Below are 23,083 nucleotides of genomic sequence, written 5' to 3' on the forward strand. Positions count from 1 at the left end.
AATTGGACCACAAAAGTTGTGGCACAATTTGTCCTGAGTACTCTGATACCCCATATGTGGGGGTAAACCATTGTTTGGGCGCATGGGAGAGCTCGGAAGGGAAGGAGCGCCGTTTGACCTTTCAATGCAAAATTGACAGGAATTGAGATGAGACGCCATGTTGCGTTTGGAGAGCCACTGATGTGCCTAAACATTGAAACCCCCCACAAGTGACACCATTTTGGAAAGTAGACCCCCTAAGGAACTTATCTAGAGGTGTGGTGAGCACTTTGACCCACCAAGTGCTTCACAGAAGTTTATAATGCAGAACCGTAAAAATAAGAAATCATTTTTTTTTCACAAAAATTATCTTTTCGCCCCCAATTTTTTATTTTCCCAATGGTAAGAGAAGAAATTGGACCACAAAAGTTGTGGCACAATTTGTCCTGAGTACTCTGATACCCCATATGTGGGGGTAAACCATTGTTTGGGCGCATGGGAGAGCTCGGAAGGGAAGGAGCGCCGTTTGACCTTTCAATGCAAAATTGACAGGAATTGAGATTGGACGCCATGTTGCGTTTGGAGAGCCACTGATGTACCTAAACATTGAAACCCCCCACAAGTGACACCATTTTGAAAAGTAGACCCCCTAGGGAACTTATCTAGATGTGTGGTGAGCACTTTGACCCAATAAGAGCTTCACAGAAGTTTATAATGCAGAGCCGTAAAAATAAAACAAAATTTTTTTCCCACAAAAATAATTTTTTAGCCCCCAGTTTTGTATTTTCCTGAGGGTAACAGGAGAAATTGGACCCCAAAAGTTGTTGTGCAATTTGTCCTGAGTGCGCTGATACCCTATATGTGGGGGAGAACCAGCGTTTGGGCGCATGGGAGGGCTCGGAAGGGAAGGAGAGCCATTTGGAATACAGACTTAGATGGAATGGTCTGCAGGCGTCACATTGTGTTTGCAGAGCCCCTAATGTACCTAAACAGTAGAAACCCCCCACAAGTGACCCCATATTGGAAACTAGACCCCCCAAGGAACTTATTTAGATGTGTTGTGAGAACTTTGAGTCCCCAAGTATTTCACTACAGTTTATAACGCAGAGCCGTGAAAATAAAATAAAAAATTTCCCCTCAAAATTATTTTTTAGCCCCCAGTTTTGTATTTTCTCGAGGGTAAAAGGAGAAATTGGACCCCAAAAGTTGTTGTCCAATTTGTCCTGAGTGCGTTGATACCCCATATGTGGGGTGAACCAGCGTTTGGGCGCATGGGAGGGCTCGGAAGGGAAGGAGCGCCATTTGGAATGCAGACTTAAATGGAATGGTCTGCAGGCGTCACATTGCGTTTGCAGAGCCCCTAATATACCTAAACAGTAGAAACCCCCACAAGTGACCCCATGTTGGAAACTAGACCCCCCCACGAACTTATCTAGATGTGTTGTGAGAACTTTGAGCCCCCAAGTGTTTCACTACAGTTTATAACGCAGAGCCGTGAAAATAAAAAATCTCTTTTTTTCCCACAAAAATTATTTTTTAGCCCCCAGTTTTGTATTTTCCCAAGGGTAACAGGAGAAATTGGACCCCAAAAGTTTTTGTCCAATTTGTCCTGAGTACGCTGATACCCCATATGTTGGGGTAAACTCCTGTTTGGGCACACGGGAGAGCTCGGAAGGGAAGGAGCACTGTTTTACTTTTTCAATGCAGAATTGGATGGAATTGAGATCGGTCGCCATGTCGCGTTTGGAGATCCCCCTGATGTGCCTAAATAGTGGAAACCCCCCAATTATAACTGAAACCCTAATCCAAACACACCCCTAACCCTAATCCCAACGGTAACCCTAACCACACCTCTAACCCAGACACACCCCTAATCCTAATCCCAATCGCAAATGTAATCCAAACCCTAACCCTAACTTTAGCCCCAACCCTAACTGTAGCCTTAACCCTAACCCTAGCCCTTACCCTAGCCCTAACCCTAGCCCCAACCCTAACCCTAACCCTAGCCCTAGCCCTAACCCTAACCCTAATCCCAACCCTAACCCTAGCCCTAACCCTAGCCCTAACCCTAGCCCTAACCCTAGCCCTAGCCCTAACCCTAGCCCTAACCCTAGCCCTAACCCTAGCCCTAATCCTAGCCCTAACCCTAGCCCTAGCCCTAACCCTAGCCCTAGCCCTAACCCTAACCCTAGCCCTAACCCTAGCCCTAACCCTAGCCCTAACCCTAGCCCTAGCCCTAACCCTAACCCTAACCCTAGCCCTAGCCCTAACCCTAATGGGAAAATGGAAATAAATACATTTTTTTCATTTACTTTTATAGTGGGTTTTTTAGCGGATTTTTATGATTGGCAGCCGTCACACACTGAAAGACGCTTTTTATTGCAAAAAATATTTTTTGCGTTACCACATTTTGAGAGCTATAATTTTTCCATATTTGAGTCCACAGAGTCATGTGAGGTCTTGTTTTTTGCGGGACGAGTTGACGTTTTTATTGGTAACATTTTCGGGCACGTGACATTTTTTGATCGCTTTTTATTCCGATTTTTGTGAGGCAGAATGACCAAAAACCAGCTATTCATGAATTTCTTTTGGGGGAGGCGTTTATACCGTTCCGCGTTTGGTAAAATTGATAAAGCAGTTTTATTCTTCAGGTCAGTACGATTACAGCGATACCTCATTTATATCATTTTTTTATGGTTTGGCGCTTTTATACGATAAAAACTATTTTATAGAAAAAAATAATTATTTTTGCATCGCTTTATTCTCAGGACTATAACTTTTTTATTTTTTTGCTGATGATGCTGTATGGCGGCTCTTTTTTTGCGGGACAATATGACGCTTTCAGCGGTACCATGGTTATTTATATCCGTCTTTTTGATCGCGTGTTATTCCACTTTATGTTTGGCGGTATGATAATAAAGCGTTGTTTTTTGCCTCGTTTTTTTTTTTTTTTTCTTACGGTGTTTACTGAAGGGGTTAACTAGTGGGCCAGTTTTATAGGTCGGGTCGTTACGGACGCGGAGATACTAAATATGTGTACTTTTATTGTTTTGTTTTTTTTATTTAGATAAAGAAATGTATTTATGGGAATAATATATATATTTTTTTTTCATTATTTAGGATTTTTTTTTTTTTTTTTTTTTACACACTTGGAAATTTTTTTTTTTACTTTTTTACTTTGCCCCAGGGGGGGACAATACAGATCGGTGATCTGCCAGTTTGCACAGCACTCTGACAGATCACCGATCTGTCTGAGAGCAGTGCAGCGTTACCAAGTGCCTGTTCTGAGCAGGCACTTGGTAAGCCACCTCCCTCCCTGCAGGACCCGGATCCGCGGCCATTTTGGATCCGGGACTTACTGCAGGGAGGGAGGTAGGAGACCCCCGGAGCAACGCGATCACATCGCGTTGCTGCGGGGGTCTCAGGGAAGCCCGCAGGGAGCCCCCTCCCTGCGCGATGCTTCCCTGCACCGCCGGCACATCGCGATCATCTTTGATCGCGGTGTGCCGGGGGTTAATGTGCCGGGGGCGGTCCGTGACCGCTCCTGGCACATAGTGCCGGATGTCAGCTGCGATAAGCAGCTGACACCCGGCCGCGATCGGCGGCGCTCCCCCCGTGAGCGCGGCCGATCGCGCTGGACGTAATATTCCGTCCTTGGGAATTAAGGCCCACCCCACATGGACGGAATATTACGTCCAATGGCAGAAAGGGGTTAAGCCAGTGCAATGCACATGGGGTAAGTGACATAGTCAATCAGAAGGACTACACTACATTTCTAATTTGGAAGTATTTGCTAATATAAATATCATTATTATTATTATTATACAATTAATATTATATATCCTACACATTGCATATCTCCCAATTTTTGAAGAACAGAAAGAGGGACAAATTAAATTGAGCAACATGGCAAATCAGAAGAACTACACTACGTTTCCTTTACATTTCACAAATACTTTGTGTTGATATCATATAAAATCCCAATAAAATACATTTAAGTTTTTTGAGTTTAACATGAAAAAATTTGGGGTATGAACACTTTTTCAAGTCGCTGTATACCAAACCTTTATTGATTAATTTATTAACTCTTTTTGGGGATAATTGGAAAAAAAATTGATTATTTTTTGCAGTTTTAATTTTTTTTTCTTCGCCGCTCTGTATAATATCCGGATACTTTCACTACTTTCACTTGATGGGTCATACCAGTACTTTCTGTAACTACTTCTGCACAATAAAAACTCATTCAATGGAAAATAAACCAATTTTTATTCTGCTGGATTCCAGGAGCCATAACTTTGTTTTTTGGGGGTCAAACTGCAATTCTACCATTGGATTTTTGCTCTTTTGGTTTCCTCTGACAGAGAATTTTTCGATAAATTAATGTTTTTTTTCCATTCTTATAATCAAGCAAAAAAATATTTTGGAATTCCATAAAACCGGATCTGTGATCAAAAGAGCAGAACATTTGCTAACCCATCTCCGGTAAACTCTTATTCATGGCGGACGGGGCTATCGGCGAAGCTTTGTGGGTTCTTCCATTGTGTGCTATTAACCCCTCGAGCCCAGACATGGCCGCTCTTCTCACAGCCCAGGCAGAATGTATTATGCGTGCGTTTATGTGGGGGGAAGTGATAAGAAAACAATACAGCGTTATCTCGCCGCACCGCATCCAGAGCGTAGATGACAGGATGCGACCTCTCGTGCACATCCTCTACTTTACAGATAAAGATTGAAGACAGAAATAGCTCCTATCCTCGAGTTATTTGTCTCTAGATTGTATTAAACAACCCCCGCCACAACCCGCACTGTCTCCGTCTGCTTACACACAATCAGGCAATATATATACATGGAACGGGTGCGCCTATCTTTTGGGCAGAACACTTGGTCGAACACATTGTTCTAATTTCCAGTGCTACTCCATCCTCTAGATGGCGCTGTCCGTAGTCACCTGATGTATTCCTTCTATTCTCCCTATTAAAGTTAAACTCCACCCAGATGTGGGAGGAGTCATAGAAGTTTTCAGAATGACTGCAAAAATGAGCATGGAATGTTATGAAACTTGGCAAACCACTTGCCGATTTTTTTGACAATTTTGATAATATGGCCAGTATCGGCCCATACGGAAAAATTGCACCCTTGACAATGATTTCGTCAAAGAATCACGTCAAGATTCCTGGAAAAAGTTTACCGAAAGGATATTATCAAGGATGCCTTAGGAAGAACTAGAACAGGGGTGGGGAACCTCAACCTTTTGTCCGGCCTCCGGGCAGATTCCCAGGGACCGCAGTGCTCGGGCTGGCAGCTGTGTTTTGACGGCCACTAGCCCTTTAATTTCTTGCTCTGTGAGTATGTACACGCAGCGTTCATGCCGAATGCTAAGGCATATACAGTAAAGGATTACGTCCTGACACCAGTGCCAGCGTCAGGATGTACTTTGGGGGCGGGGTTAATGCACAATTTGTACGGCCCCTGAAGAGCGGTGAAAATAATCCAAATGGCACTTGGCAGAGAAAAGGTTCTCCAACCAACAAAGTGACTGTTTGGCAAAGTATTCCAATGAGGTAACAACATAAAAAAGGAAGATTTCCCCAATGATGATAATAAATATAGATACACTATTAATAAATCTCATATGAGTCAATCAGAGGCATTTTCAAAAAAATACTGGTTCATATTAAAAAATGACCCAATTTTATCAAAAATATTGCCTGATAATCGAAGCATAGTTTTTAGGAGGAATAAAAACCTAAAAAATATGATTGAACCAAGTCGGATGGAAAATAAAAATTCACTGAGAGTTTACGGATAATCAATTGACTCGTTATCTGGAATGAACAGGGATGTATCGTTGCGGGAGATCCAAATGCAAATGCAGTAGAATGTTGATCCATGGGTGTAAAAGTGTCATCTCCACGACCACAGAGGAACCTTTAGAATAAAGGAGTTTTTCCATTGTAACCACTCTTATGTAATATTCTGACTTCAATGCAGCTGTGAAATACAATACGTGGAATGCACCACCCAGCCCGAACAAACACAGATCGAATATTAACAATGGGATTTTAAACCATAGTTTATCCAGACATTTTTTATCATACACACCAGAAAAATCCTGAGGGCTTACGATTAATTATTTTATTGCAGATTTCTGAAAAATGCTGTAATAGGTTCCAAAAACTATAAAACGGGGAATTATTTTGGATTTTCAAACTATCCATATACGAACGTACATAGATTCGTAATTATATAGTTGTTGAAATGAGGTATAAAGAAGTTGTCTACTTCTTGGAAACATTCTTCTCATATCCCACGCTTAGCCCCCATAAAATAATAAAGCCTATACTCACCTCCCATGACAGTGCCGTTCCCGCGGTGTCGGCACTCAGTCTCCCGGGGCTCCGGTGCATTGTTATAACACATCACGCCGCCGCTCAATCAGTGCTGGCGTCACTGTCCCCATCTCCTGTCGAATTGAGCAGGAAGAGGAAGTCAGAGGTCAGCTGAAGCCCAGACTCCCTCTTCCTGTTCGAGTTGTAAGAAGGCGGTGACAGTGACCCCAGCACTGATTGGATGTCGGCGTCACATGTCATGACAATCGCACAGGACCGCGAGTGCCGACACCACTGGAACAATGCCAGCACAGGTGATGAGTATAGGCTTTATTATTTTAAGAGGACCAAACATTTTGATCAAGAAGGGGTTGTCCTAGTAGTGGAAACCCTCTTTAATAATGTTTAAAGAATATACTTTTGATGTAGTAACAATTATTTTTACAGTATTGTGGTTTAATACATGTTATACCGTATATACTCAAGTATAAGCCGAGATTTTCAGCCCATTTTTTTAAGGCTGAAAGTGCCCCTCTCGGCTTATACTCGAGTCATTGTCCCAGGGGTCGGAGGGGGAGCAGCAGGAGTGGTGGCTTTCACATGATACTCACCTGCTCCCGGTGCGGTCTCTGCACCTCCCGCTTTTCCTTTGTTCAGTGGTCACATGGTATCGCTCATTAAAGAAATGAATATGGATGCGACTCCACTCCCATAGGCGTGGCGCACATATTCATTACTTTAGTGAGCGGTACCGTGTGACCGCTGGACACAGGAACAAGCTGCCGGTGCTGGAGAGACCATCAGAGAAGCAGGGAGGTGCAGAGAGACAGCGCCAGGATGGGGTGAGTAGGATGGGGGAGGGTGAGCCATGCAATATACACCTGTCCCAATTCCACGGCTGCGCTGTGTCTTCCGCATCCTCTGGCTATGAAGTTCAGGTCAGAGGGCGCGATGACGTGTTTAGTGCGTGCCCTCTGCCAGCACAGTCACTGCAGAGACCCGGAAGACACAGCGGCACGCGGCGGTGGAATGGGGACAGATGAATATCGCAAGCGTCGGGGGCCTGAGTCAGCGGCGACACCGGCAACTGACCCCCATAGGGCACCGGTGTCCCCGCCTGCTCAGGACACCAGCAACAGACCCCCACAGTGCACCGGTGTCCCCGCTTGCTCAGGACCCCGGCACTCAGTGCCCAGCAATGAGAGGTGAGTATGTCATTTTTTTATTTCTTATTTTTTTAATCGCAACAGGAGTATATGGGAATATTATGCTATGGAGCAACTTATGGGGCCACCAACCTTTATGGAGCATTATATGGGGCATATTATTCTATTGAGCATCTTATGGGGCCATCATTAACCTTTGTGCAGCATTATATGGGGCATATTTTTGTATGGAGTATCTTATCGGGCCATCATAAACTTTATGGAGCATTATAAGGGGCGTATTTTGCAGGGAGCATATTATGGGGCTCCTGATCCAATATGGATATTCAAAAACATTTAGCCTACTGATGTCTCAATCAATTTAACTTTTATTGGTATCTATTTTTATTTTTTTAATTTACCAGTAGCTGCTGAATTTCCCACCCTAGGCTTATACTCGAGTCAATAAGTTTTCCCAGTTTTTTGTGGCAAAATTAGGGGTCTCGGTTTATACTCAGGTCGGCCTATACTCGAGTATATACAGTATTTATTTATATGTATGTATTTTTATATGTATGTATCATTTTGTGCCTCTTGTCATGAAAGGGTCAAGTGGTCAATTGAACCACACCTATCATGTGAGGTCAAAAGGTTGAATAATCTGTCTGCTTCACATGCCCGATGAAGGGGACAAATCGTCCCAGAAACTACTTTACCACCCTGCCTATCATCCCTGCGGAAGTGCCCCACATCATCGCCATCTTTACTCTTAAATGGTATTATTTATGGGGGCACCTGGCTGGCAGCATTATTTTTGGGGGTACTACACTCTACTGGCAGTATTATTTATTGAGGTCATTCAGCCGGCAGTATTATTATTGATATGGGTCACTCGGTTGGAAGTGTTGTTTATTAGAGGTACTTGTCTGGCATTATTATTTATTGGGGACACTCTACTGACTCATTTTTGGGGGGCACTTGGCTGGCAGGATAGATAATGCTGAGGTAAAATGAAAGCTAAGCTCTTATTGGTTGGTCTGGTAAAATGAAAACTGTGTACTAATTGATTGCATTAAAAGTAAAATGAAAAAAAAACAGAGACCCCAAAAATTGGAAGAAACAAAAATACCTGTTCTGTTTGCAGTGCATCATCTTAGACCGGGACATTGGAGACCGAGTTCTTCTTTGGTTCGATCTCATTCCAGTAATCATTCAGCTCTAATTGGTTGCTATGGGCAACAAAGACATTTTTACTGTCGGATCATGACAGGCCCGATGAGGGGCCACACAAGGGGGAACATGGGGAAGTTTTTTCTGGCCCTCCTTATATTAAGGCTACAGACCTAAACCACTAAAGTTGTCCTTTATAAAGCTCGAACGTTCCCAGCCTGCAATGTCCTAATGTCATATAAACTTCACGATACTTGAGAAATTTCTCTCTCTATCTGTAGAATTGTGGGGTGGGGTATGGCACGCTAGAAAATGTGTCTCGCTCCTGATAACTTTCTTGTCACTTGGTTCATTAATTATAGCTTTCCCATTTTTCTCCTGAAACACCGCACGTCGGAGCCTCGTTCTGTTTTAAAAGATAATTACAATGAAAATTAGAAAAATATGTCTTTTAATAGCTTAATAAAATAAAACTGGACCTCACTCCTACTGCTGGTATGACATCCTGAGAACATGGGTCATCATAATCTATGGTCTCTCATGTTTGCCACCATTGTGGTGCCGTAGCAAGTGATGTACTTTAATGAATTTTCCCCTTTTATTAGGTTCTTTGTTTCCGGTCGTCTCAGCTTACAAGGTGTCATGTCCACCCAAGTCAGTCAACAAAAGCTAAAGCTTCATGGCACCTGCCGCTACTTTTGGTGGGGTTGACCTTGCCCCTCAATCTGACATTTTTGGTATATTTGAACAATATGCTACCAATAATTATCTTAAGTGACCACTTTATGGCTATAGATGGGCAAAAAGGGCTTTTCAGGCAACAACCAACATTTGCATTGATTTTTTACCACTATGGCCTTTGGACAGTACAGTTGTCGGTTTAGTATAATGTCTGATGTAGAGTTCGGGTGTTTGTTTTTTTACTATAAAAGCCAAATTGATCTGGTGCGTTTTGAGTCAAGATTTCAATGTGTCCAGGGACGAGGTCTCCCAGACCGATCCTGGTAATACGTTCCAGACAGTGGGTGCTGCCTCCAAATGTTCTCCAAATGCAGTCAGCAAGGAGTGCTGGACTTCAGTAGATTCTTCCAATAGCTGGGGCCTGTTTTGTTAGTGACTTTAAAGGACATTGGCATATTTTAAAAGTTATTCTCCATTTTATGGATAGCCAGTGCCAAGTGCGGAGGATTGGTGTCATTGGAGCATGATGAGGTTGATTGGTTAGTAACCTAGTTGTGGCATGTTGGAATAACTGAAGATGGTAGAGTGCTTTGGAAGACCCACAAAAATGGGCATTACATTAGTCCAGCTGGGAGATTATAAAGGCATGTACCAGTATTGATAGTAGAGATGAGTGAATACATTTTAGTGAATTGAGTTCTTCTTGGATTTGACAAAAATCCGGATTTGCCAAAATGTGGATTTTTTGGTAATTTGCTGCTCTACACAGTGTAACACCCCAGGTAACCGGTTGTTTCAGTGACATTGCTTTCCTCACGGGGAGAGTGATGTCATGCTTGGAAGCGAGGAAGGATCCCTTTGACAGGTATTCAGCACATACAAAACCATTCTGACTCCAGGCCAGAAGGGGGAGCTCTACACCCGACTTCAGGGAAGCTGCTCTCTCTGGTTGGGAGGAGGAGTCAGTTGCTAGGCAGTTGCTAGGCAGTTGGGGAGAGTTAGTCAGTTGGTGAGAGGACAGCGAGAAGTGAGGAAGGAAAGCAGGGGCCGTGCAGACGAGTGATTCTGCAGCTCCTGGGAAGGAAAAAGAGAGCAGAGCAACTTGTAAAGAGACTGAAAGGAGGAAGGAGCAAAGGAGAGTGAAGAGCTGAAGAGAGAAGCTGCGACAGAGCTTCCTCCACGCTGAGCACAGATATCGGTAGCCGGAAGAACGAGGTTGCGGGGGTAACTTCATGCTCCACAGCAGAAACCGGCAGACAGCTAGATTTCAAGTTACCTGTCCACTATTAACACTCGAGGACACAGTAACAGATAGAGCCCGAGTCGTGATAGAGATCCTGTAAAAAGGCTTGAGTTACCTGTCGTACGGGTTAGTGTCCTACCTAAAGGAGGACAGAGAGAACGTGAAGACCTTGTGTGAGGCCTAAGGCAGCAAGGGACTACAACAATACAGCGCTAGAAGGAAGACTTCCAACCCCACCTGGTTAGGGGGATTCCTGAGACGCTTCCAAGCCAGCTGTACCACCACCCAATCCTGTGATCTGGTACCCCGGACTATGGCTGCCTTGAACCAAGTAAAGAGGTAAAGAGACTGCAACCTTGTGTCCTCCGTTTCTTTCTACACCACCTATCACCATCTTCATCTATTACACCGGGAGCCCTGGGGACCCAGCTTCACCTGTGGGAAGTCATACCATTCCTGCTGCCATAACATCACCCCAATGGACTCCTTTAAGCCTTGTCGGTCACCCCTGACCAAATACCACCTGTGGCGTCACAAACTTTTTTATTCAACTAACCCCTTTAAAGACCATCCCTTTAGCATGGGCGCCCAGGGCCACGGACTGGGTCGCCGCAGCCGTGACACATCCCTTTAAGTACCGGACCCGGTACCCAGTACCCCACGGCCCTGGTGGGCGTTCCACACAGTTCAGCAAAATGCCCATTTTTCTAAAGCATTAAAAACATCAAAATGTAAACCCCTCCCCCCCCCCCAAAAAAAAAAAAAAAACCCGGAAGCTTTGGCCTAGCGACCAAGACACCGGAGATATCAGCACTGCCGGTGCCAATCTGAAAGATATGGTGAGGACCAAACAGGTGGTGGTAAGGAGCAGAGGGTACGGAGATGTGAAAGATGAACCGAGTTTAAAGATTTTTTTATTTTTTACATAAACAGATATTATGCTCTGGGGTCTGATAAGACCCCGGAGTATAATAAGGGACAATAAATTTGCCGATAATAACTTTTCCACTAATCGAATTTCCTGGGAAAAAATGCGCGAACATGCAGATTTTGTTTTTTCTCAATCTGCTCATCTCTACGTGACTGGTCTTCTGTTGGAAAATATGATTAATTTTGGCAATGTTCCTCAAATGGAAAAATGAAGAATTAATGACAACCATTGGTTGGAATGAAAATTTGTCATATCTACAGCCGAATTGCATATCCGGTCTGCATTTCGGAGGGCTGGGTTTCTGAGAGATACAAGTGTTTGGGTTGAAGGTTTCTATTTTGTTTTTAGGTGCTGACATCCAAAACCAAAAGAACCTCAGTTTTATCTGGCTTCAGTTTCATCCAGTTAGCGTTCATCCATTCTTGCAGTTAAGTTAAGCAGATTATAGTAAATCTTTATGATCAGACTCAGATCCTGGAAAATCTTTCTTTCTTTTTTCTGAAGACCACCTCTGTCCATATAATCTACTAGAGTCAAATGGATATCATAGAGAAGTGTCCCCTTACCAGGATGTGTATTAGAAAGAATAGGGAGCCGTTCTGTAATACTGGCAATATCAGACTATGGTGATCAATTGATCATCTGGAGACAATCTAAAAGATGTAGCCTCTCATGAGAAGACATTCTAAACTTTAATATCCAAAGGATTAAAGGGACTCTGTCACCTGAATTTGGCGGGCTCTCTGTCCGGTCCGATGTTTGGTGTTTTCTCTCCTTTCATTTACCCCTTCCTTTCCCGCTGGCCGCAATATTATCTTGAATATGAGTCTGTTTCCTGTTGTGAATTCCGCTCTTGGGCTCCCTCCGGTGGTTGTAAGTGGCACTTTTGTGAGTTCTGCTCTTGGGCTCCCTCCGGTGGTTTTAAGTGGAATGGCTGCTCCTTGGATTTAGCAGTCAGCAGCTGCTTCCACTGATTGTCTATTCTGCTCGGCTATTTAGCCTGGCTCTTTCCTTCAGCTTGTGCCACTTGTCAATGGTTCCTGGTTGGATTCACATCTCTTTGGATTTCCCTGTTATCCTGACCAGTTCAGCAAAGCTAAGTCCTTGCTTGCTCTTTTCTGTCCACAGGTTGGGGACTAATCCATTCTGTGCTTTCTATGTTTGTCCAGCTTGTCAGTATGAATTAATTCTGTGTAGCTGGAAGCTCTGGGAAGCAGATTTACCCTCCACACCTTTAGTCAGGTGTGGAGATTTTTGTAAACTCTGTGTGGATTTTTTGTAGTGTTTTATACTGACCGCACAGTATTCCATCCTGTCCTATCTATCTAGCTAGACTGGCCTCCTGTGCTCATTCTGGTTTCATTCTGTGTATGTCTTTTCCCTCTCCACTCACAGTCATTACTTGTGGGGGGCTATCTATCCTTTGGGGATTTTCTCTGAGGCAAGATAGTTTTCCTGTTTCTATCTTTAGGGGTAGTTAGTTTTCAGGCTGTGACGAGGTGCCTAGGGAGTGTCAGGAGCATCCCACGGCTACTTCTAGTGTGTTGAGCTTAGGGACTGCGGTCAGTACAGGTACCACTTCCTTCAGAGCTCGTCCCATGTTGCTCCTAAACCAGCAGATCATAACAGTTTCCTCCATAGTTCACGCGTGTGCAAGGCAATCTTGCCTAGCGAACGCGCAGTATGCTTTGCCCAACTGCAGGCAAACCATAAAAGCATTAGTGCGCATGTGCAGCTGCACTATGTCCCGGAAGTATTTCGCGGCTGTGCATGTGCACTAATGCTTTTCGGCTTTGCCCGCAGTTGGGCAAAGCATACTGCGCGTGCGCAAGGCAAGATTGCGCACGCGTGAACTACGGAGGAAACAGACTCATATTCAAGATAATATTGCGGCCAGCGGGAAAAGAAGGGGTAAATGAAAGGAGAGAAAACACCGCCCATCGGACCGGACAGAGAGCCTGCCAAATTCAGGTGACAGAGTCCCTTTAAGAACCAGTCTTGGAGTTGGCTGTCTTGGAGTCTCGGGTGCTTCCTATCAATTTCTATTTTATTTAGATTACTTTTCTAAGGTCTATCAGTTCAACTTAACAAATTCCATTTGTAGGTAAATAGGTCTTAAAAGGTTGGATTTTAACAGCAGCCAATTGGACCTTTCCATTGACGGTTGACCACCGAGATAGCCCTTGCCTTAAAATGTTGAGTTTTGTAGTTACGTATCAATGGCCAACGCTAATGCTTCATCTTCTACCTCGACAGAAAATGAAAGCATCACGTAAAATAAAGAATTTCCATGTAAAACCTAAAACGGCGTAATAAATAATGGACATGAAGCATAAAATGTTGTCGTTTTGGACGCAAAACATGTTCTTATCCCCAAGGGAGAGGCTACAATAAACTGAGGCAAAAGTTGGCTGGCAATTCCAAGCATCTGTATCCTGCCTGAACTCACATGTCACTGAACATTGCCTTCTGTCACACCTGCCTGAGCAGACATGGGCATATGACATTTCCAAAAAAAAAAAAAATTATATATATCTTCTAGCACGTATCATCAAGAAAAACATCATTGTTTTCAAGCTCTCTTATCTTGGTTCTCCCAAATATCCTGTTTCTTAGAGTAACATAGGCCAGCACCAATAGGACTCTCTTCCTGTCATTGCCTGACTTCATTTCCCGGAGCTCGCACAATCTCATCCGCTCCAAACAACACCATCGAATTCTACTTTCTGGTCAGAGCGAAGGCAAAAAAAAAAATTATTTAACTTTTTTAATTAGAATCAATAAAACTGATCAGCAGGATGGCAAGCACGATCAAGGTGAGACGGACCTTTTCTTCTCCTGTCGATACTTTGGCTTTGCATCTTTTTGGTGTATTTATTTTTGAGCTTATTTTTTTTTTATCAAAGAGAGATAAGTTTGGGTTGGGCAAGAAACACCCCCACTGCCACAATGGAAGGCAACAAGATTTCCTTTGCAACGCTTAGTAAATTTCCTTTTTCCTATTTCAACCCTCCGCAAGCTTTAAAAACGTGAATCTCGGCAAAAAAAAGTGTATTTGCTGTTATTTTTTATTTTGTGATTCGGACTGGCGATCCTGTGATCTGTCATTTTTGTTTTTGTTTTTTTCTCTTCTCGAATTGTTTTTTTTTCCTACATTTTCTGTTGTCTTTTTTTATTTTATAGGCAGGAATAGAGATGGTTTTCATGGTTACTTTGGGTTTTTTTTGGGATGGCCAAGGAAAATATCTCAAATTTTTCTTTTCCAGATGAATTAATCTTTGTGAATATCTGGCATTGTGGAATGATTACTTTTTAAGTGTTATGCTTAAGGGTGCTGTTTGTTCTGTGTTTTGGGTACTATACTATGTATATACTTAACTATTATTTTTATTCATTTCTTCATTCTTAAATCAGTAGGTAAAATATGTTTTTAGTATTTTATGCTTTTAATTGACTTATGCATTTATATATTTATATACATATATATATTTATTTTACCTTTTAACTTTTTTTATTTATTTAATTTTTAGCATTGTTTAGTTTACTTTTATACTTTTTTTTGCCATTTATTTGCTTATTTGCACCCAGATTCTAGTAAATTCCAATAATTTTTTTACCTTTTATTTAGTCTTTTAATGGTGATCGTTAAAATGTTACATGATTGCTTTGTTCAGTAGCTACTGGGGACATGCACCACAATTTTTTTTTTTCAGGAACAGTAAAGTCTGGCAGAATTATATTTCTATCACTTTGCACTGCCTGGCTTGGCTTGATACGACTTACATTGTTTTGTTAACGAGAGACTATGGAATATGAGATAAAAAAGGAACATTACAAGGGTCAGAAAAGAGTGAAAAAGTAGAAAAAAATAATAAGAAATGTATAAAAAAAAATTGGGTGAAATAGAACAAAATTTTATAGTCGTTTCATTATATGCATCTAATATTGCTACATTAGGTTTAGGAATTTTTCTTTTTGCTTATTATTATCAGCTAATTAACATGTTTTATGGCCGTTTGGGGAGATTTTTCTTTATGGAATAAAAATTCAATGGAATCCAAATTTGCAGTTTGCGTTCCATTTTTTTTTGCTCACCAAAGTACAAGTGGATCTCAGTGTTTCCTTTCCACTTTTCCTTCTTTTTTGGATGCACTTCTATTTTTGTCTTATAAAAATTTACATAAAAAATGAAAAGCAAAATAGCTGAAAAAAATGTTTTCGATTAAATCATAAATCAGTTTGTGCCCTATGATAATCCATCCGTTTCCACATGTTTAGGATTTTTTTTTTTTTATTTAATTACCTATTTATTCTATTTACTTTTTTTATGGTTTTTTTTGCTGCTTTGCAAACCTTAGTGCACTTTTTTAAAAATCTAAACCCAGGAGTGAATAAAGCCAGGTGGAGAGAGATCTTTTTTTTTTCTTTATTCTTCTCCTATTAGGATCCGCTTTTGAGTTTGGATGAAACAAACCACATCGCAAATTGCCTAAATTTGTAATGGTAACTTCCCAAAAAAACATGCAGGCAAAGGCAACCATAATATGTGGCTCATGTATATACAATAGTTGGTAGACACTGCCTTTAATATATATCTCATTGGTATTTATTAATTTTCATCACCACCATCATCATCATGAATATAGTGCAAAATGCATAACTGTTTTTTTTTTTTTACCTTTTTTATTGTTTTGAAGGAGGTTTATGCTTTTTTTGCTTCTGACTTACTTGGTTCAATACTTTTTTTTAAAGCAATGTGAATGTAATATTGTTATATTCTGTACTCTATCTTAATGCTAAAAACATTTTCTTAAATTCCTAAAAAGTCATTTATAAGAAAATGTTATAATTAATAAATATTGAAATATAATGCATATTCTATAACATACAGTTGTGTGAAAAATTGTTTGCCCCTTCCTGATTTCCTATTTTTTTGCATGTTTGTGACACTTAAATGTTTCTGATCACCAAACAAATGTAAATATTAGACAAAGATAACACAAGTAATCACATAATGCAGTATTTAAAAGAAGGTCTTTATAATTATTATTATTATTATTATTATTATGGGAAAAAGAAATCCAAACCTACAGGGTCCTGTGTGAAAAAGTGATTGCCCTCTAAACCTAATAACTGGTTGGGCCACCCTTAGCAGCAACAACTGCAATCAAGTGTTTGTGATAACTGGCAATGAGTCTTTTACAATGCTCTGGAGGAATTTTGTCCCACTCATGTTTGCAGAATTGTTGTAATTCAGTCACATTGGAGGTTTCCGAGCATGAACCGACTTTTTAAGTTCATGCCACAGCATCTTAATTGGATTAAGGTCAGGACTTTGACTAGGCCACTCCAAAGTCTTACATTTGTTTTTCTTAAGCCATTCAGAGGTGGACTTGTTGGTGTGTTTTCTGCATAACCCAAATGCGCTTCAGCTTGAGGTCACAAACAGATGGCCAGACATTCTCCTTCAGGATTTTTTGGTAGACAGTAAAATTCATGGTTCCATTTACCACAGCAAGTCTTCCAGGTTCTGAAGTAGCAAATCAGCCCCAGACCAACACACTACCACCACCATATTTTACTGTTGGTATGATGTTCCTTTTCTGAAATGCTGTATTACTTCTATGCCAGATGTAATAGGACAGTCACCTTCCAAAAAATAAAACTTTTGTCTTGTTTCAGTCCACAGAGTATTCTCCCAAAAATTTTGGGGATCATCAAGTTCTTTTGTGGCAAAACTGAAACGAGCCTTTATGTTCTAATTGCTCACCAGTGGTTTTCGTTTTGGAACTTTGCCGTGCAGGCCATTTCTGCCCATTCCCTTTCTTATGGTGGAGTCATGAATACTGACCTTAACTGAGGCAAGTGAGGCCTGTAGTTCATTGGATATTGTTGTGGGGTCTTTTGTGACCTCTTGGTTGAGTTGACTCTGCGCTCTTGGGGTAATTTTGGTCGGCCGGCCGGCCACTCCTGGGAAGGTTCACCACTATTCCATGTTTTCACCATTTGAAGATAATGGATCTCTTTGTGGTTCACTGGAATTCCAAAGCTTGAGAAATGGCTTTATAACCTTTTCCTGATAGATCTTAATTACTTTCTTTCTCATAGGTTCCAGAATTTCTTTGGATTGTGACATGATGTCTAGCTTTTGAGGATCTTTTGATCTGCTTCACCTTTGTCAGGCAGGTCCTATTTAAGTGATTTCTTGGTTGAGAACAGGTGTGGCAGTAATTAGGCCTGGATCTGGCTAGGGTTTCTTAACTCAGCTTCACAAAGATGTGATAAACCACAGTTAATTTATGTTTTAAATGGGGGCAATCACTTTTTCACACAGGACCCTGTAGGTTTGGATTTCTATTTTCCTTTAATAATAAAGACCTCGATTTATAAACTGCATTTTGTGATTATGTATGTTAACTTTGTCTATTATTTACATTTGTTTGGTGATCAGAAACATTTATATGACAAACATGCAAAAGAGTAGGAAATGAGGAAGGGGGCAAACACTTTTTCACACAAACTGTATACAAAGTAATAATAATAATGTAACAACACATTTCCTATATGTGTATATTTTCTTAAAGGGAACCTGTCATTTGATTCATCCTGCTCAGATCACGGGCAGCATTAATCAAGACATGGCAGCCCAATTGCAGCTAGGGATGTCTTTTTCTGAAATGCTGGAAAGCATTACTTTAGGATCTGACCACGGACTATAGGAAGAGACAAGACTAGGGTTGAGCGAAACGGATCGTTCATTTTCAAAAGTCGCCGACTTTTGGCAAAGTCGGGTTTCATGAAACCCGACCCGATCCCTGTGTGGGGTCGGCCATGCGGTACGCGACTTTCGCGCCAAAGTTGCGTTTCGTATGACGCGCTTGGCGCCATTTTTTCAGCCAATGAAGGAGCGTGGGCAGAGTGATGACATAGGTCTTAGGTGAGAGAGAGAGAGAGAAAAAAAAAATAAAAAAATATTCCCATTGACTTTGCATTGGGTTTCGTGTTTCGGTCGATCCCCGACTTTTCGCCATAATCGGCCGATTCCACTCGACTCGACTTTTGAGATAGTCGGGTTTCGCAAAACATGGCTCGACTCTAAAAAGGTCAAGGTCGCTCAACTCTAGACAAGACTAATCCGGTGTAGCTTTTGGCCGGCTACTCCCAGCACCGCTCCAGGTGATTGACAGGTCTCCCCTTCTGTACACACAAGGAATAGACCTGTCAATCAACTACAGCGGCGCGGGGAGAAGCGGCTGGACTAGCATTGTCTCCAGCTATGCTTCCCGGTCGGCTCTTCAGACTATGTGCAGCCAGCATCTGATTCATGCTTCCTATGGTTTGTGCAGCAAGAATCTACTGACTGGTTCCCTTTAAAGGCAATGTATTGTCAGAATTTTTTTTGTAATATTTTTATATGTATTTTTTTTAATTATTTTTTCCAAATATGTATAAACCCCTTTCCGACAGCAGGCATAATAGTACGCCGATGTGGCACTCCCTCCCTTTGATGTGGCTCCGAATCTGAGCCCACATCTTTCCCAGTACATGTCAGCTGTTATTAACCCACTAAATGCCGCTGTCAAACGCTGACAGCGGCATTTAACGGGCACTTCCAGCCAGCGGGAACCCCCGTCACGTGATCGCAGGTCACCGGTGCATTGGAATGACAACCAGAAGTCTCCTAGAGACCTCTATGGTTGTCACTGTCGGATTGCTGTGAGCGCCACCCAGTGGTTGGCGCTCATAGCAAGTGAGTAATTCTGCTACATAGGGGCGATATGATCATCGCCTCTGTGTAGCAGATCCGATCAAGTTATGGCAGCTTCTAGTCTCCCATGGACACTATTGCGGCAAGCCAAAGGTAAAAAAAAATGTTTTTAAAAATATTAAAAAAATTTAAAAAATATGAAAGTTCAAATCACCGCTCCATTCAAAATAATACAATAAAAGAAAATCAAACATACACATATTTGGTATTGCCGTGTTCAGAATCGCCTGATCTATCAATAAAAAAGGATTAACCTGATCGCTAAATGGGGTAGTGAGAAAAAAAAGTCAAAATGCCAGAATTACGTTTTTTTAGTCGCCGCGATATTGCATTAAAATGCAATAAAGGGAGATCAAAAGAACGTATCTGCACCAAAATGGTATCATTAAAATCTTCAGCTTGGCACGCAAAAAATAAGCCCTCACCCAACTCAAGATCACGAAAAATGGAGACGCTACAGGTATCTGAAAATTGCACAATTTGTTTTTGGGGTTTTGTTTTTAACAAGGTTTGGAATTTTTTTTCACCACTTAGATAAAAAAGAACCTAGACATGTTTGGTGTCTATGAACTCGTAATGACCTGGAGAATCATAATGGCAGGTCAGTTTTAGCATTTAGTTAACCTAGTGAAAAAGCCAAAAAGTTTTTGTTTTTTGCTCCCCCTTCTTCCCAGAGCCATAACTTTGTTTCCATAAATATGGCCATGTGAGGGTTTGTTTTTCATGGGACGAGTTGTTCTTTTGAACGACACCATTGGTTTTACCATATTGTGTATTAGAAAAGAGTAAACAAAAATTCTAAGTGCGGCGAAATTGCAAAAAAAGTACAATTCCACAATAGTTTTTTTTATTTTTTTTTTACCATGTTCACAAAATTCTAAGACTGACCTGCCATTATGATTCTCCAGATCATTACAGTAAAAAAAGTTATTATTTTCCAAGACTCGTAGCATTTCAATTTTTGAGGGCTTATTGTTTTGCGTGCCGTTCTGACGTATTTATTGATACCATTTTGGTGCAGATACGATCTTTTGATCGCCCATTATTGCATTTTATTGCAATCTTGCAGCAACCAAAAAAACATAATTCTGGAGTTTTGATTTTTCTTCTTGTTAGGCCGTTTACCGATCAGATTAATTCTTTTTTTATGATAGATCGGGCGATTCTGAATGCGGCGATACCAAATCTGTGTATTTTTTTTTATTTTTTAAATTGTTTTATTTTGAATAGGGTGGAAGGAGAGTGATTTGAACTTTTATATTTTTTTAACATTTTTTAAAATATTTTTAATTTGAAGCTGCGCTCATCCAATCACTTGTGCCACATAGAGCAGGGCTGCAGGGCAGCAGAAATACTCACTGTCTATAAGCGCCGACTGCCGAGCAGTGCTCTTAGCGATCCGGCAATGACAATTACAGGGGTCTCCTGTCATACCAACCCATCATGTTGCCCATTGGCGTGCATGTCACGTGATTGTGGGGCGCTGATGGGTTATTTTGACAGCCGGCATTTATAGGAGATGATGATTTTCTCTGTACATCGCACTGCTGATGCATAGCATGTATAGCACAAGTGATCAGACAATGGCACTTTCAACTCCCCTATGGGGACTATTCAATACAGTAAAAAGTGAAGAAAAAAAAAGTTTTAAAAAATATGAAAAAAAATTAAAAAAAACTAAATTTAAAATCATCCCCCTTTTGCTCCATTTAAATTTAAACAATTAAAATAATAAGCATATTTGGTATCACTGTGTTTGTAAATGTCCGAACTATCAAAGCATAAAATAAATTAAACAGATAGGTAAAAATCAAAACGTCAGAATTACGTTTTTTTTTACGTTTTCTCTATTCTATTGTAACCGGTCAGTGTGATTTTACTGTGTGCGGCACGTGAATTGCCGGCTTTTCTTCTATCTATCTATCTATCTATCTATCTATCTATCTATCTATCTATCTATCTATCTATCTATCATCTATCTATCTATCATCTATCTATCTATCATCTATCTATCTATCTATCTATCATCTATCTATCATCTATCTATCTATCTATCTATCTATCTATCATCTATCTATCATCTATCTATCTATCTATCTATTATCTATCTATCATCTATCTATCTATCTATCTATCATCTATCTATCATCTATCTATCTATCTATCATCTATCTATCTATCTATCTATCTATCTATCTATCTATCATCTATCTATCATCTATCTATCTATCATCTATCTATCATCTATCTATCTATCTATTATCTATCTATCATCTATCTATCTATCTATCTATCATCTATCTATCATCTATCTATCTATCTATCTATCTATCTATCATCTATCTATCTATCTATCATCTATCTATCATCTATCTATCTATCATCTATCTATCTATCATCTATCTATCATCTATCTATCTATCTATCTATTATCTATCTATCATCTGTCTATCTATTTATCTATCATCTATCTATCTATCTATCTATCTATTATCTATCTATCATCTATCTATCTATTTATCTATCATCTATCTATCTATCTATCTATCTATCTATCTATCTATCTATCATCTATCTATCTATCTATCTATCTATCATCTATCTATCCATTCTCTATCTATCTATTATCTATCTATTATCTATCTATCTATCTATCTATCTATCTATCTATCTATCTATCTATCTATCATCTATCTATCTATTATCTATCTATTATCTATCATCTATCTATCTATCTATCATCTAAACGTCAGAATTACGTTTTTTTTACGTTTTCTCTATTCTATTGTAACCGGTCAGTGTGATTTTACTGTGTGCGGCACGTGAATTGCCGGCTTTTCTTCTATCTATCTATCTATCTATCTATCTATCTATCTATCTATCTATCTATCTATCATCTATCTATCTATCATCTATCTATCTATCATCTATCTATCTATCTATCATCTATCTATCATCTATCTATCTATCTATCTATCTATCATCTATCTATCTATCTATCTATTATCTATCTATCATCTATCTATCTATCTATCATCTATCTATCATCTATCTATCTATCTATCTATCTATCTATCTATCATCTATCTATCTATCTATCTATCTATCTATCATCTATCTATCATCTATCTATCTATCATCTATCTATCTATCTATCTATCATCTATCTATCATCTATCTATCTATCTATCTATCTATCTATCTATTATCTATCTATCATCTATCTATCTATCTATCATCTATCTATCATCTATCTATCTATCTATCATCTATCTATCTATCTATCATCTATCTATCTATCATCTATCTATCTATCTATCTATCATCTATCTATCTATCATCTATCTATCTATCTATCTATCTATTATCTAACTATCATCTATCTATCTATCTATCTATCATCTATCTATCATCTATCTATCTATCTATCTATCATCTATCTATCTATCATCTATCTATCATCTATCTATCTATCATCTATCTATCTATCATCTATCTATCATCTATCTATCTATCTATTATCTATCTATCATCTATCTATCTATCTATCTATCATCTATCTATCTATCTATCTATCTATCTATCTATCATCTATCTATCTATCTATCTATCATCTATCTATCCATTCTCTATCTATCTATTATCTATCTATTATCTATCTATCTATCTATCTATCTATCATCTATCTATCTATTATCTATCTATTATCTATCATCTATCTATCTATCATCTATCATCTATCTATCCATTCTCTTTCTATCTATCTATCTATCTATCATCTATCTATCTATCTATCTATCTATCTATCTATCTATCTATCTATTATCTATCTATCTA

At 40.0% G+C, this 23,083-nt stretch overlaps 1 protein-coding gene across 3 annotated transcripts in view; it reads left to right on the plus strand.

Moving 5' to 3' along the window:
- The window catches only part of ERG (ETS transcription factor ERG), a 315,956-nt gene that overhangs the window by 199,587 nt on the left and 93,286 nt on the right, over positions 1-23,083 (plus strand). Inside the window, exon 1 of one of the 3 annotated variants that reach the window (XM_069760745.1) lies at positions 14,070-14,294. The exons of 1 other annotated variant lie outside the window; for it this stretch is intronic. In XM_069760745.1, the coding sequence (XP_069616846.1) occupies positions 14,277-14,294 (18 nt within the window). In that variant the 5' untranslated portion in view covers positions 14,070-14,276. Of the gene's footprint in view, positions 1-14,069; positions 14,295-23,083 lie in introns of those variants that run through there. One more of the 3 variants, XM_069760743.1, reaches the window with a different exon arrangement.

Source organism: Ranitomeya imitator, chromosome 3, assembly GCF_032444005.1.
Source record: "Ranitomeya imitator isolate aRanImi1 chromosome 3, aRanImi1.pri, whole genome shotgun sequence".
Taxonomy (NCBI): Eukaryota; Metazoa; Chordata; class Amphibia; order Anura; family Dendrobatidae; genus Ranitomeya; species Ranitomeya imitator.